The sequence below is a fragment of the Saccopteryx leptura genome, chromosome X (assembly GCF_036850995.1).
Source record: "Saccopteryx leptura isolate mSacLep1 chromosome X, mSacLep1_pri_phased_curated, whole genome shotgun sequence".
Lineage (NCBI taxonomy): Eukaryota > Metazoa > Chordata > Mammalia > Chiroptera > Emballonuridae > Saccopteryx > Saccopteryx leptura.
This window is the reverse complement of record NC_089516.1, coordinates 124,840,116-124,856,487: the sequence shown is the minus strand read 5'-3', so window position 1 is coordinate 124,856,487 and position 16,372 is coordinate 124,840,116. Positions and strand designations below refer to the sequence as shown.

Sequence of the window (16,372 nt, the reverse complement as noted above, 5' to 3'; positions counted from 1 at the left end):
ATGTGCCAAGGTTATGGGTTCAATCCCTGGTTAGGGCACATACAAGAATCAACCAATGAATGCATAAATAACTGAAGCAACAAATCAGTCAATAAAAATTTTTTTAAAAACATCTTAAAAATATTTTTGCCTTAGTGATTTTCAAATAGAAGAACTGCCCTCATGTAGACAAAAGCTTCTCATTTAATTGGAAGATAATATTACTGATGGTATGAGTTTGCTCTGTTATAACATAAAATTTTTCCATGTTTGGATCTGCAGGCCTACAAGATTATTAAAGATGACCAAAAAAGATACCATGAAAGAATTACTGGATTAGGGCTGACACCAGAAGAGAAACAGAAAAGGGCCACATCATTTGGTAAGTGATTTAAGGCTCAGTATAAGAAGGGAAAGTTATAAACAGTTTAAAAAGTTTGGGACTATGCTTTGTGGATATCTTGTAGACACAACAATGCTGAGAGATTGTAGGCTTCCAGGATCTGTGGTATTCCCCCAGCAGTTTGTTAAAGTATTTGACTGTCATTTATGTTTGGGAATAAAAGTAGTGATAGCCATGATTGGTTGTTTTTTATATCGGACTCTTAAAAGGCAAAAAAAAAAAAAATGCTTGAGGAAAATGATTGGAAAATAGATGAAGGCCATTTTTTTTTTAAGGCGGTGGAAATTATTTTGGTCTGTTTTGTTACCCTTTGAGTATTTGGAGTTTTCAGTTGTTAAAGATGTATTTGTTTGTCTAAAGTGCATAGCACTAGCCAGCGTTTCATCACATACGACTGGCTTGATTTCTCCCAGAGGAATGTTTTAATCCTTTAATAAGCCCCACAACCCTGGGTGGGAAATTGACATTGCTTTCGTCAATAACACCTTATTCTTGAGCATAGATTTATAATCCCCAACTGACCTGGGTTTTTCCCCTTTATTGCTAACAAAAGGAGAAACTGAACTTGATATTTTTCTGTTGGTCATTAGGAAATTAATGCAAAGGACAGAAGACCTTCTAATATATATTTTCTAATACATTTTAGAAATAGCTAAACATTTTAGCTAGGTTCTAGTTTGACAGACTTAATAAATGAATGACACTGGCCAAATCATTCCTTTTTTTTTTTTTTTTTTTTTTTTTTTACAGAGACAGAGAGAGTCAGAGAGAGGGACAGTCAGACAGGAACGGAGAGAGATGAGAAGCATCAGTCATCAGTTTTTTGTTGCAGCACCTTAGTTGTTCATTGATTGCTTTCTCATATGTGCCTTGACTGTGGGCCTTCAGCAGACCGAGTAACCCTTTGCTCAAGCCAGTGATCTTGGGTCCAAGCTGGTGAGCTTTGCTCAAACCAGATGAGCCCACGTTCAAGCTGGCGACCTCGGGGTCTTGAACCTGGGTCCTACACATCCCAGTCTGATGCTCTATGCACTGCGCCACTGCCTGGTCAGGCCAAATCATTTCTTTTTTGGGTATTTTTCACTGGTGAAATGAAGGGAATATTTGCTTTTCCTGTCCTGTCAGGATGCTGAGCAGTTTATTAAATTAAGATAAATTAGATACAATATTTGGCTAGCTTTATGTAAGGGATTGAGACAAGTGCAAGGTGATTTTTTTTTAAGTGGCAAGGTGTCATCGGAGACTTGAAGAAAATTCATGCTGTCTGGTCTCTTGCTTACAGCTCCAGTAGGAGAGCCAGATCCTCAAGGCAGGGTGCCAAGCCATGTTCCATTCCTGCTCATCGGGGGAGGCACGGCTGCCTTTGCTGCGGCCAGATCCATCCGGGCTCGGGATCCTGGGGCCAGGGTGAGGCCCATGCTGTCCTGCCAGTCATGGAGAGTATAATTTGCAAGCACTTAGCCAACACTAACACTTTGACATCTGCCTCTTAAATGACTTGGTTCTGATAAGTATCATTATTTTTTGTCAAAAGGTACTGATCGTATCTGAAGATCCTGAGCTGCCATACATGCGACCTCCCCTTTCAAAAGAACTATGGTTTTCAGATGATCCAAATGTCACAAAGACCCTGCGATTCAGACAGTGGAACGGAAAAGAAAGAAGGTGTGTTCTCTTCTGTAAAATGGGCTTAGCTAGCAACTTTAACTGAAAATGGAATAGGTCGGGATTTGGTACGAAGCATGCGCAGTACGAAGGTGGGACGGCGTGGTGCCCTGGAGTCCGCCTGGTATGCACCTGCTGCAGCGCAGGGACGAGGGTGCAGTGGCAGGAATCCTGGTCTATACCAGGGCTACCAACAATCGGAGGTGTAGCGTTGGCCTCTGGAGTTCTAATGCCCCTATCCTAGGACTTCTGTGTCACACTTCTCCAGTGACAGCTCAGCCTGTGTGTCAGTTCCTTATGCTTGCCTGGGCCGAGGCATGTACCAGAAATGCAAAAGGAAAGACGCTATTCTTTGCCACCCTGGCAGACATTCAGACTGCAGGAGTAGAGGAGGCGTGTTCTAAAGAACTTCTTTAGTAAGATGTTTACATGAGAGAGTTCAAAATGCAGGTCCAAGGCTTTTCCTTTTAAGACAGCTTGGATCTCTTAGTTCATGTACCATGTCCTTTAGGTCTCCGTTGGTTTTCTCATGAGTGATCCCTTTGATAGTGGACTACATTGGGCTATATATATATATATATATATATATATATATATATATATTTTTTTTTTTTTTTTGTATTTTTCTGAAGCTGGAAACGGGGAGAGACAGACAGACTCCCGCATGCGCCCGACCGGGATCCACCCGGCATGCCCACCAGGGGCGACGCTCTGCCCACCAGGGGGTGATGCTCTGCCTCTCCGGGGCGTCGCTCTGCCGCGACCAGAGCCACTCTAGCGCCTGGGGCAGAGGCCAAGGAGCCATCCCCAGCGCCCGGGCCATCTTTGCTCCAATGGAGCCTTGGCTGCGGGAGGGGAAGAGAGAGACAGAGATGAAGGAGGGGGGGTGGAGAAGCAAATGGGCGCTTCTCCTATGTGCCCTGGCCGGGAATCGAACCCGGGTCCCCCGCACACCAGGCCGATGCTCTACCGCTGAGCCAACCGGCCAGGGCCCATTGGACTATATTTTAAAAGTCTGCCTGCCTCCCTCACCCCCACTGTCAGGTTCCTTTCTCAAGGGAAAGGCATACTTTCAATGACCTTAGCCGTCCCTTAGTTAGTATCTCAGAGGTACTGTCTGCTTGCGGGAGCAGAAGCGCCTCGGGAGCTGGACCAGCTGTCCATTGACCGTTGTGTTTCTGGGCAGCACGTTGGGGTCAATGGCTGACACCCAGTTCCTTGAGCACTCCTCTTGTTCGAATTGTGAAGTGACCCTAAATCCAGAGCAGTGTTTCTCAGCCTTGGTACGACTGTCATCTTGGGCTAGACAAATCTTTGTTGTAGGGCTGGGCTGGGGACTGTCGGGTGGGCCGGGAACTGTCGGATGGGCTGGGGACTGTCGGATGGGCTGGGGACGATCAGGGGACGATCGGGCATTCAGCAGCATCCTTGGCCTCTACCCACTACCTGTGAATAGCATCCCTCCCCGCAAGCTCTACAGCTGAAAATGTCTCCAGACACTACCAATGCTCTGGGGAAGGGAACACATTGCCCCTTCCCAACTTGAGAACCATTGCTCTGAAACAGTGCTCCTCAACCTTTTTTGGGCCACGGACCAGTTTAATGTCAGAAAATATTTTCATGGACCGGCCTTTAGGGTGGAACGGATAAATGCACAGAATAAAATTATGCGACCGGCGTAAAAACTGGTATTTTTAAATATAATTGTCGAACTTACAAGACAAGCGTCAAGAGTGAGTCTTAGATGTAACAGAGGGAATCTGGTCATTTTTTAAAAATAAAACATCGTTCAGGCTTAAATATAAATAAAACGGAAATAACGTAAGTTATTTATTCTTTCTCTGCGGCCCGGGGGTTGGGGACCACTGCTCTAAAATACTTCTGTAGGTGGAAGTCATGACCACGATTTAGTGGTCTTAGAGACTTACTTGGGAAAGTGTTCCTAAAAGTTTTTCATGATGAAAACAATTTTACTAAATTTATGGAGAGGAGTTTTATAGCACTTCCGGGTGCTTATAGCATTTTCTCCCTCTTCTGTGTACAGCATATATTTCCAGCCACCTTCTTTCTACGTCTCTGCTCAGGACCTGCCTCACATTGAGAATGGCGGTGTGGCTGTCCTCACTGGGAAGAAGGTGAGCTAGTAGGTTGCCTCCTTTTTCGGGCTCCATGTGTGTGCCCGTGTGGGCTATGAGTATGGTGACATGCATTCCCAGTGCCGCTTACGTCTGTCCTGCCATTGTAGCTTATTAAGGAAGGATTGAGTCATTTTAGGATTCATATTGCCAGTCTACAGTGCTTAGTGTGTCTTCTTCGGGAAAGCACCTTAGAGTCTAGGGTAGCATACCAACTAACCTTGTCCCAGGAGGTCAGATCATTGAGGGCCGTGGCCCTGGAGTTGTTCTCTCTCCCCAGGTGTTCCTCTGCTCTTACTTCTTCCTGTCTCTCCACACTAACATTTCTTTGCGATCATTGATGATGAGAGATTGGCAGGTGTATACTTGGGACAATAAAATAATCGAGCATAACATCAGCATTGGAAATACTGTCAGACTTTACAAAGGTAGCGCCTGAGTGGTGGGAGCAGTGATTAGAGGGCATTTGTGGGGTACAGGGAGGGTTTTGCTTTGTAGTGTTATGTGTCACTTTTCTTTCTTTTTTTTTTTTTTGGATTTTTTTTTTGGATTTTTCTGAAGCTAGAAACGGGGGGAGACAGTCAGACAGACTCCCGCATGCGCCCGACTAGGATCCACCCGGCACGCCCACCAGGGGGCGATGCTCTGCCCCTCCAGGGCGTCACTCTGTTGCGACCAGAGCCACTCTAGCGCCTGGGGCAGAGGCCAAGGAGCCATCCCCAGCGCCCGGGCCATCTTTGCTCCAATGGAGCCTCAGCTGCGGAAGGGGAAGAGAGAGACAGAGAGGAAGGAGAGGGGGAGGGGTGGAGAAGCAGATGGGCGCCTTTCCTGTGTGCCCTGGCTGGGAATCGAACCCAGGACTTCTGCACGCCAGGCCAATGCTCTACCACTGAGCCAACCGGCCAGGGCCATGTGTCACTTTTCTTAATGGGGGGACCAGAGTGTATTTGTAAAGTACAGGCATTGCTCCAGTAGAGAGGGGTTAGAGGGCAAAGCCCAAGGTGGGTGGGGTCCAGAGCACAAGTAGCATTGACCTGTGCTAGGAACAGGCCCACCTCTCTAAAGGGGTGTTAAGAAAAGATGATGGGCCTGACCAGGAGGTGGCGCAGTGGATAGAGCATCGGACTTGGGCACGTAGGACCCAGGTTTGAGACCCTGAGGTTGCCAGTGGAGGACCCAGGTTCGAGACCGCAAGGTCATCAGCTTGAGCGCAGGCTCATCTGGTTTGAGCAAAGCTCACCAGCTTAGACCCAAGGTCACTGGCTTGAGCAAGGGGTCACTCGGTCTGCTGAAGGCCCACAGTCAAGGCACATATGAGAAAGCAATCAGTGAACAACTAAGGTATCGCAACGAAAAACTAATGGCTGATGCTTCTCATCTTTCTCTGTTCCTGTCTGTCTGTCCCTCTCTATCCCTCTCTCTCTGTCTCTGTAAAAAAAAAAAAAAAAAAAAAAAAAAAAGAAGAAGAAGAAGAAAAGAAAAGAAGATGGTTATATGTGGAGAAGCTGGTAATGAGCAACATTATGTATTAAGTATCCCCTGTGTATAAATAATACACAGGTCCTTGCCCTCTGGGGGCTTAAGAGTATTAGACAGAAATATGTACAGATAAGCATAACATATAGATGTGGAAGAAGAAAGATATGCACAGCTGTGGCCATGTAGGTCAGTTGATTAGAGTGTCATCCCAATATGCCAAGGCTGTGGGTTCAATCCCTAGTCATCACATAAAAGAATCAACCAATAAATGCATAAATAAAGTGGAACAAGAAATAAATAAAAAAAGAAAAAGAAAAGAAATATACACACAGTATATTGTGAGAAGTACTGGGAAGCATGCCCAGTATAGTGATGGTTTCAGGGAAGGCTTGCTGGAGGAGGAAGTCTTACAGAATGGGAAGTCTTATGGAGTGAAGAGCCATTCACAAGATTAGAATGACATGAAGAGCATTCAAGTAAAAAACAGCATAAGGAATGGTACAAGGGTATGAAAAAGCATGTTTATTGCAGAGAAACATAAGCAGCGAGGTACTGACAGAGCAAAGTAACAAGCTAAGGAGTGACAGGAACGAAACTGAGAAGTTCTGCAGGGGCCTGATACTGGAGAGCTGTCCTTTGAAAGAGATTGAGCTCCATCCCATAGGCATTGCGAACTGTTGAGTTTGAGACAAGGATATACACTGGGATTGAATTCTTTTTTTGTGTGACAGAGACAGAGAGAGAGAGACAAAGAGAGGGACATATAGGGGCAGACAGACTGGAAGGGAGGTGAGAAGCATCAATTCTTTGTTGCGACACCTTAGTTCATTGATTGCTTTCTCATTTGTACCTTGACCGGGGGGCTACAGCAGACCAAGTGACCCCAAGTGACCCCTTACTCAAGCCAGCGACCTTGGGCTCAAGCCAGCAACCATGGGGTCGTGTCTAATCCCACGCTCAAGCCAGCGACCCTGCACTCAAACTAGTGACCTTGGGGTTTTGACCCTGGGTCCTCCATGTCCCAGTTCGATGCTCTATCCACTGCGCTACTGCCTGGTCAGATGCTGGAATTGAATTTTAAGTAATCACTCCATTGGCTGTGATGAGGATGGATTTCAGGTGGACAAGCCTGTTTTGAAGACTATTGCAATAGTCCATGTCAGAGATGATGGGACCCCAAGTTAGGCCAGTAGTGGTTATGATGATGATGTAAGCACAGTTTTAAAACACTTTATGTGTATTATCTCATTCTGTCCTTACAGTGATCTTATGGAGCAGGTACTATTATTATTTTCAGTTTATAGAGAAAGAAATTGAGATTCAATAAAGGTTAAATAAATTGCCCAAGATCACACAGCTAGTAAGTGGTAGAGACAGAATTTGAACCCAGATCTCTTTAACTGTGGTGTTCCGATTGCGAAGCTCAAGCTTAGTAACATCAGTGAGTAGCTTCCTGATAGCAAGGTGTTAAAGAGTGGGGACCACTGGAGACATGCTTAGGAGGCAAACTCAACAAGCATGGTGATTGACTGAGGGCGGAACACGAGGAAGAGGGAAGAGGCAAAGATGACGTCTGGTCTCCAGCTTGTGTGGTAGGTGTTTAGGTATCACCGAGTGAAAGAGACATTACAAGAGGAAGATCTAGTTGAAGAGAGAAATAAAGTTTAGTTTTGGACTGTTAAATATGAAATGGAATATGTGTAGAGATGCCCTGTGGGCAGTGGATATATGACTGTGGCTCAGAGGAAGCGTTTGGGCTCAGATGGAGATTCAAGAATTATCCAGCCTGGCTTGTAGCAGCACAGTGGATAAAAACATCGACCTGGAATGCCTAGGTTTCTGGTTCAAAACCCTGGCCTCGCCCAGTCAAGGCACATACAACCTATGAGTTGATGCTTCCTGCTCCCCCTACCACCTTTCTCTTTTTCTCTCATCTCTCTAAAATCAATATATTTAAGAGAGAGAGAGACAGGCAGGAAGGGGGAGAGATGAGAAGCATCAACTCGTAGTTGTGGCACCTTAGTTGTTCATTGATTGCTTCTCATATGTGCCTTGACTAGGGGCTCCAGCAGAGCGAGTGACCCCTTGCTCAAGCCAACGACCTTGGGCTCAAACCTGTGGCCTTGGGCTTCAAGCCAGTGACCTTTGGGCTCAAGCCAGCAACCATGGGGTCATGTCTATGATCCCACACTCAAGTAGCAACCCCGTGCTCAAGCTGGATGAGTCCGTGCTCAGGCTGGCAACCTCGGGGTTTCAAACCTGGGACCTCAGCGTCCCAGTTCTATGCTCTATCTATTCACTGTACCACCGGTTAGGAAAATCTCTTTTAAAACTTAAAAACAAAATTATCCTTATATGTATAGAAGTTGAAATCATCAAAGTGGATGAAGTCTGCCACAGAGAAGTTCTGTAGTCAGAAGAGGAGTAGGTTAAGGATGGGGACCCTCAGAACCCGACTTAGGAGGCAGACTTAAGAAGAAGAGTCCACTAAGAAGACTAAGAAAGAAGTTAAAGGGCTGTACTGAGGGGCCTAGGTTGAGAGAGTTTCAAGGAGGAGGATGTGATCCACAGTGTGACTGCGACAAAGGAATCTAGCAAGAAAAGAACTGTGAAATAGCCCATTTGATTCAGTGACTCAGATATAGTGAAATTAGAAAAGAGTTGATAAACTGCTCTTTCAGAAGGTTTAAATGAGAAAAGGGTGATGGCAATTGGACAAAGTCTTGAGGAGGACCTAAATCAAAGATGAGCCTTTTAGGATGGGGACCTTGGGATTTCAGCCAGTGACCTTTGGGCTCAAGTCAGCAACCGTGGGGTTATATCTGTGATCCCACGCTCAAGCCAGCAACCACACACTCAATCTGGCACCCTTATGGTTTCGAACCTAGGTCCTCAGCATCCCATGTCAATGCTCTATCCCAGGCGTACCCAAACTATGGCCTGCGGGCCGCATGCGGCCCCCTGTGGCCATTTATCCGGCCCCCGCCACACTTCTGGAAGGGGCACCTCTTTCATTGGTGGTCAGTGAGAGGAGCACTGTATGTGGCAGCCTTCCAACAATCTGAGGGACAGTGAACTAGCCCTCTGTGTAAAATGTTTGGGGACCCCTGCCACTGTGCCACCACCTGGTCAGGCTAAAACTAATTTATCTTTATATCTTTTTGTGTGTGTATGTAACTACCAGGTTGTACAGCTGGATGTGAGAGGCAACATGGTGAAACTTAATGATGGCTCTCAAATAACCTATGAAAAGTGCTTGATTGCAACAGGTGAGTGTTTCTGGAGATGATGTTCTTCCCTGATACATGGCTCATTCAAGTTTTAGTATAGAAGGTATTAATCTTAAGAAAACCCAAACCCAGGCTCTCTGAAGTAGGTGTCTTTATCTTGGTACAAAGTCTGGCTAGCTATAGGTGTCCCATCAACAGCCCTTCTGGATTCTCCTTGCTGTCCCTTCCCAAAAAGGCATGGATGGCTATTAAAGAGGCTTGCCTTTTTTCTCTCTTTCCCTGCTTGGCCCCTGCCCTCCACCCTGTGCTCTGAAAGTGATACAGCCTTGTGGCTTCATTGCCCATTCTAATCAGAAAGCAGGAGAGGAGACTGGAGCAGTTGCTACAGCAAAGGTAGCTGTGTTGTGTGGTGAGACACTAGTGGATGAGAAACAGGAAGCGGAGAGTGGGGCCTTGTGACCATCTGTGAGGAGAGCATGCCCTTCGAAGAGACACTCAGATCTGCTTCCCAGAGGGGATGAAAAGCCTGCCGTGAGTGGGGATGCAGGAGAGCAAAGGCTCGCGGCCAGCGCTTGTGTTGTGCCGGGACAGCAGGCGGCAGCACCTCTGCGCAGGCGGTGCGGGCTGCTCAGTGTGGTGTGCTGACGGCTTGGCCTCTTCTTTCCAGGAGGCACTCCAAGAACTCTGTCTGCCATCGACAGGGCTGGAGCGGAGGTGAAGAGCAGAACAACACTTTTCAGAAAGGTAATTATCTGCTCTAGTGCTTTCGTAGTGTCGGTTTTGAAGAGGTAGCATACTCTTGTGGTCCCAAGTACCCACCTGGGAACTGGGAGATCTGAGTTCTGTTAATGGCTCTTTTACAGACTGGTTATTGGCCATGAGCAAGTCCCTTCTTCTCTTTGTGCCTCAAATGCCTCACTCAAGGGCTTTAAGCTCCTAGGAGAAACATGCACTTAGTGTTTTCGTTGCTTGCTATATAGTTCTTCCGCTGGCCCTTCCGTAGTTGTTTTCTCCTGATGCATTTGAGCCATTGGAACTCCTTGTAGCCTCTTGGCATTTTTCGTGGCAAGTTCTATTTTGGAAGCTGGGGGGGGGGGGAGTTAAGAGTACCTGAGTGAAGAAGGAAGCAGGCGTTGCTTCTTGTCACTGTGCTTTGCTTAGGAAAACTGCTGAAATTTTCTAGCCACCCTTATGGGTATTTGAAAAGATTTGTGCTATCTTTTAAGTTCTTGACAGAACCAAGTTTGTCATCCTCTGCACTGCTGACATTGTGGGCTGAATAATTGCTGTGAGGGGCTGTCCTGTGCATTGGAGGGTATTTAGCACTGTCCCTGGACTCAACCCACTAGCTGCAAGCAGCACCGCCCCACCGCAGGTCGTGACACTGAAAAATGTCTCCAGATACTGCCTAATGTCTCCTGGGGTGAAAGGGCAAACTTTCCCCAGTTGAGAAGCACTTTTGTGAGGAGTGTATCAATGGAGAGAGAAATGTACATCAATCACACTGGCTATCCTGAAATGGGACTTATGTATTTAAAGAACACTAACAAGCTGTGTAACCTTGAGCAAGTCACCTTCCCTTCTCTGGGCTTCCCTTTTCTGATCATTCAAATAAAGACCCAGTCATTCAATAATAAAATTATCTTCTATCAAGCATGTAGTATGGACACAGCTTTGTTAGGAAATGCTTTATTTCTCTATCGTCTATTCTATTTCTCATTACAAAATGAGCTGTCGCAGTCATTTTGTTTATTTTGTAGTAGATGTAACTGAAGCATGGAAGATAAGTGCCTTGATAGGGCAACTTGGGCATCAATAACTAAGTTGCATTTCAAACTCAGGCATTTCAGCTACAAAACCTATTTTCTGGAAATAATGTTCCAGGCTTTACTTATATGATAAGCCAGTGCTGCCCCCCATAAGCTGTGTAATTCTTTGATATTAAAGGTATTAAAATAAAAACACAATGTTAATGCTAAAGAAATAACACAGGCTATAATTGGGCCACTTCATACAAGGAGATTTTTTGTGCAAATTACTATTGTCAAAGATTTAGCAGAAAGTATTTCCTGGTATTATCATCCTATGAGCCTTTGGGAATCAAGGAACTAAACCAGCGTGATCCTACAGATTGGAGACTTTAGAACATTGGAGAAGATTTCCCGGGAAGTCAAGTCGATTACCGTCATCGGTGGGGGCTTCCTTGGTAGTGAACTGGCCTGTGCCCTGGGCAGGAAAGGTGAGTGTTGGGCAGTGACCTCAATTTTCTTTCTCTGGTCTGATACCACATACTTTTGGGGACTCACAAATTCTAAAGATGCAGTTGCCAGGATCAGCAGAAAGAGTTTGACTAAGGCAGGGGTCCCCAAACTACGGCCCTGAGGCCATTTATCCAGCCCCCGCCGCACTTCCAGAAGGGGTACCTCTTTCATTGGTGGTCATTGAGAGGAGCATAGTTCCCATTGAAATACTGGTCAGTTTGTAGATTTAAATTTACTTGTTATTTTAAATATTGTATTTGTTCCCGTTTTGTTTTTTTACTTTAAAATAAGATATGTGCAGTGTACGTAGGGATTTGTTCATAGTTTTTTTTATAGTCTGGCCCTCCAACGATCTGAGGGACAGTGAACTGGCCCCCTGTGTAAAAAGATTGGGGACCCCTGGACTAAGGTGTGTATGGTAAGAAGCTAGTTCTGAGCTTGGCTTTGATGAGGGACCCTGTAGTAACCACAAAGCTGCCATCTGAGCACCTGAGCAGCGAAGCTTTCTTTCCTTCCCTCTAGCCCCAGCCAAGACTGCTTAGATCAAACGTTAAGGAAAGTGAGTTATTAAAGATGGTAAGGGCAGCGTACACTACAGAAGTGTACATATCCTTGAACTGCTGCTGCCTGTAAACGTTAGAGTTCCTTCAGACACACAGTGGTTCCCAGCATGACGTATCTGTGAGTTCCAGTTTGAATGCTTCATGCCAGCTGTTTTCCTTCAGCTGTGTGAAGTTAGGGCATGTCTCTGGAGGGTGCTTACTATGCAGGGGTCTCGAGGCACTTGTGTAAGCCCGTGAGGCCAGGTGCAAGTGCACTGAGTTCACAGGATCTGGCCCAGTGCAGGGACAGCGGTTCCGGCACTTGGCAGATTTGCTCTGTGAGTGCCCTCGTGCCCCAGTGCCTCACAGATGGGAGCTCCAGCCTGGTCAGAACTCTGTCCTCCCCTAGTCAATGGCTGCTCGCTGCTGTTCCTTTACCTCTCTTCCTGTTTTAGGCCTGGCTCTTGCCTCCTGCTATACCTACTCTTTTTCTTCTCCCCAGCTCGAGCCTTGGGCACCGAAGTGATTCAGCTCTTCCCTGAGAAAGGGAATATGGGAAAGGTGCTCCCCGAATACCTCAGCAACTGGACCATGGACAAAGTCAGACAAGGTAGAGAGAGCCACTCTTCCTTTGAGTCAGGTCTGAGGCGTGTCCGCTTCCTGGGGGCCCTCTCGACAGTAAGCTGTAGCACCCGGCAGATGAAATGTTCCCAGCACTCTCCAGCACTCAGACTCGTGTAGGTTTCCTCAAGCTGATGAGCCAGACTCCCGGAAGTGCTAGAAAGGAACTGTGTATCCAGGCTCTCGCGGCCCTCCAAGGCCACCTGCATGCTGATTGCTGGTTTTAGGGTGGGGTGCCTCTAGTCAGCATCCCTACTTTTTACGACGCTGACTGGCTCATAGGCTCAGCCTCAGGTCTTGTTTGCCTTCACAGAGGGAGTTACAGTGCTGCCCAATGCTATTGTGCAATCAGTTGGAGTCAGCGGTGGCAAGTTACTCATCAAGCTGAAAGACGGCCGGAAGGTAAGGTGAGGGAGACAGGCTGCCAGAAGACTTCCCAGCCCTGCCCTCCCCTCCCCTCCCCTTTCCTCATTCTTACTCCTGCATTTGATACCAGTAGATTAGTTTTCTTGGCAGCCATCATTAACCTGTCATGACTTTTCTGAATGAACTGTCCCTGCATTAAAATAAGAATGAGAGCCACAGCAAATACCTGTGACCCACTTTTTCATAGCCCCTTCCTGTCTTCTCATAGATGTTTGAGACCTGGCTGGGGTGGCAGATTGCTCTTCAGCTGAAATGGGGTGGAGAGGGGTGGGCTTTATGAAATAGATCTTAAAATCTGTGTACCAGAAGTAAGTTAACCAGTGATTTTTTTTTTTTTTTTTTTTTTTTTTTTTTTTTTTTTTTTTGGTGAAAGAGAGCCAGAGAGAGGGACAGACAGGAAGGGAGAGAGATGAGAAGCATCGGTTCTTTGTTGTAATTCCTTAGTTGTTCATTGATTGCTTTCTCATATATGCCTTGACCAGGGGCTCCAGCAGACCAAGGTGACCCCTTGTTCAAGCCAGCAACCTTGGGCTTGAGCCAGCGACCATGGGGTCATGTCTGTGATCCCACACTCAAGCCAGCAACCCCATGCTCAAGCTGGTGAACCCACACTCAAGCCGGGCAACCTTGGAGTTTCAAACCTGGGTCCTCTGTGTCCCATTCTGATGCTCTATCCACTGTGCCACCACTTGGTCAGGCAACCAGTGATTTTTTTAAAGCCCCAATTCTTTTATTTTTTTTACAAAGACAGAGAGAGAGTCAGAGACAGGGACAGATGGGAACAGAGAGAGCTGAGAAGCATCAATTATCAGTTTTTTGTTGCAGCACCTTAGTAGTTCATTGATTGCTTTCTCATATGTGCTTTGACCGCGGGCCTTCAGCAGATCGAATAACCCCTTGCTCGAGCCAGCGACCTTGGGTCCAAGCTGGTGAGCTTTTGCTCAAACCAGATGAGCCCACGCTCAAGCTGGTGACCTTGGGGTCTCGAACCTGGGTCCTCTGCATTCCAGTCCGATGCTCTATCCACTGCGCCACTGTCTGGTCAGGCTAAAGCCCCAATTCTTAATGACATCATGTGCAGTTGCTATGTCCGTAGGCATACATGGAAATTGTGGTACTTGACTGAAATTTTTTTTTTCTTCAGGTAGAAACTGACCACATAGTAGCAGCTGTGGGCCTGGAGCCCAATGTTGAGTTGGCCAAAACTGGTGGACTAGAGATAGACTCAGATTTTGGTGGCTTCCGGGTAAATGCAGAGCTCCAGGCACGCTCTAACATCTGGGTGGTAAGTATGGTGCAGCCACACCAGGCACAGTTTCTTGTCCCTAGCCTAGAAGCACGTCTGCCTGCTGGGGTGCTCGAGTTCATCAGTAGCTTGCCACAATAGGGTCAGAGTACTTGGAGGCCAAGGGTGGAGAACGGATCCCGTGAGCTGCTTGACTGACAAGATCAGATGTGGTCTCCGGCTGCGAACTAGCGGAGAAGGAAACTACCAGGGTGCATGCCTACAGAACTAGAGCGCCGCGCTCCTGCTGGTGCGGCCGGCGGCATCGTTTCCCACTGGTCTGCTGTCTCCTGTGCCTGAACGGGAGTCCAGGGAGTAGAGGCTGAGGCAATTTTACAACATTCTCTAGAAAGGAAAATAACTCTGTTTTCATTTTCCTTGGGAACTATTTTTAGCTGTTTTTACAAATCTGTTGTGACATAAATAAATAAGACTATAGTATGTGGGAACCGTGAGGTAATTTCCCCATTGTTAGATCATTACCAGTGTATTGTGTTTGCTTATGGACCCTACAGCTAAGGACAGAGGAACTTAAATTAAGGGTGTTTTCCCTTAAAGCTTTTCTCTCTCTTAAAGATAAAGTATACCTTTCTTAACTTTTTAAATTTTTTTATTTTGAAATTAATTGTAATGAGGTGACATTGATCAGGAAGAGTACATAGGCTTCAGGTGAACATCTCCATAGCATTTGAACTGTTGATTATGTTGTATACCCATCACCCAAAGTTAAATCATTTTCTGTCACCTTACATTTGTCCCTCTTTTCGCCCCCCCCCCCTTAACTTGTTATAAAAGAAAAGCACGCTCAATACGGAAGGCAGACTAGCAGGAGAAAGGGGAGATCACCTGCAGCAACCTCTGGTTTTTTGCTGTGTTTCCTTTCCTTCACCTTCATTTTCTCACGCGTAGGTGTTTTATCTTTGTTGTGACTGGTCCTGACGAGCATACTATGTACAAACATGTACATTCTTCTCTTTTTCACTTGACATTACAATGTATTTTCCAGATTGCCTCAGATTCTGTAAACAGTTTAATGACTGCGTACTATTCCATTAAGTGGATTTCATAGTTTACCTCACTGTTGTTCACATGTTGGAGTTTTAGGGAAGTGTGGAGAAATCTCAGCAACCACAAAAGTGAGCAAAGGACTAGAGAACTCACATCCCACCTCCTGTACGAAGCTGGCCTCCTTTACCTGCAGCCAGGGGTTGTCCCTCCTTGAAACACTGAGCACACTTCATTTGTACCTCTCCCGTGGCCAGCGCTTGTTTGCACTCACTGTGGTGAGGAGCAGTGCTGCCCCTCCTCAGCGAGGGTGCAGACTCCTTGTGGACAAGGTTCTTGCCGGGTCTGCCTCAGCAACACGGACAGTATACCACTTTGTACAGAATGAGGACTCATATATATTTGGGAGTTTTTTGTTTTGTTTTGTTTTTGTGCCAGAGACAGACAGAGAGAGGGACAGATAGGGAAAGAAAGACAGGAAGGGAGAGAGATGAGAAGCATCAGTTCTTTGTTGCAGCTCCTTAGTTGTTCATTGATTGATTTCTCATTTGTGCCTTGACCAGGGCCTTCAGCAGACTGAGTGACCCCTTGCTTGAGCCAGCGACCTTGGGCTCAAGCTGGTGAGCTCTGCTCAAACCAGATGAGTCTGCGCTCAAGCCGGCGACCTCAGGGTTTTGATCCTGGCCCTCCCCGTCCCAGTCTGACACTCCATCCACTGCACCACTGCCTGGTCACGCTAAATATTTGCTGAATGAATGAATGAATACTAAATAACCAAAAAAAATCTTATCCCGGAGAGTATTTTGGGGTAAAAGGCAGTCACATCTAAAAACTGCTTTGCATACATAGGAAAAAATATTCTGCAGATCATGTTTGTTAACTATCCTGTCTTTGTTAAGGGCAGAACAAGAAGAAATAGGCATGAGCTAGAGCACAGAAGATTGAGGTTAGCTTTGTGGAAGCAGACAATAGTTTTTTGTTTCTTTTTAAGAGTTTCTGTATTGAATTTTAGAGCAGAGAAAGGGAAGGGGGAGTGGAAGACATTGCCTCATAGTTGCCTTGTAGTTTCTTCTCCTATGTACCTGGACTGAGCAAGCCCAGGCTTTTGAACGAGCAACCTCAACGCTCCAGGTTGAGGCTCTATCCCCTGTGCTTCTGCAGCTCAGGCAGCATAGAATAGTTTTTAAGAAATGAAATTTCAGCTATTTTTGATAGGATATATATGATTCTGGCCTGTCATTGGAAGATATTAATTAGTAGACATCACAATCATTTTTGAGCCCAAGAAGTTTATGACCTGTCTTCTTGCTTTTTTTATCACGTGCTCATGCAATGTATTTG

At 46.2% G+C, this 16,372-nt stretch overlaps 1 protein-coding gene across 2 annotated transcripts in view; it reads left to right on the top strand.

Moving 5' to 3' along the window:
• Positions 1 to 16,372, top strand: part of AIFM1 (apoptosis inducing factor mitochondria associated 1) — a 34,754-nt gene that overhangs the window by 13,545 nt on the left and 4,837 nt on the right. For both annotated transcript variants that reach the window (XM_066357065.1, XM_066357064.1), the window contains exons 3-12: positions 262 to 361; positions 1,665 to 1,789; positions 1,917 to 2,047; positions 4,092 to 4,182; positions 8,846 to 8,930; positions 9,559 to 9,635; positions 11,022 to 11,130; positions 12,197 to 12,304; positions 12,629 to 12,717; positions 13,886 to 14,026. In XM_066357065.1, the coding sequence (XP_066213162.1) occupies positions 262 to 361; positions 1,665 to 1,789; positions 1,917 to 2,047; positions 4,092 to 4,182; positions 8,846 to 8,930; positions 9,559 to 9,635; positions 11,022 to 11,130; positions 12,197 to 12,304; positions 12,629 to 12,717; positions 13,886 to 14,026 (1,056 nt within the window). The remainder of the gene's footprint in view (positions 1 to 261; positions 362 to 1,664; positions 1,790 to 1,916; positions 2,048 to 4,091; positions 4,183 to 8,845; positions 8,931 to 9,558; positions 9,636 to 11,021; positions 11,131 to 12,196; positions 12,305 to 12,628; positions 12,718 to 13,885; positions 14,027 to 16,372) is intronic.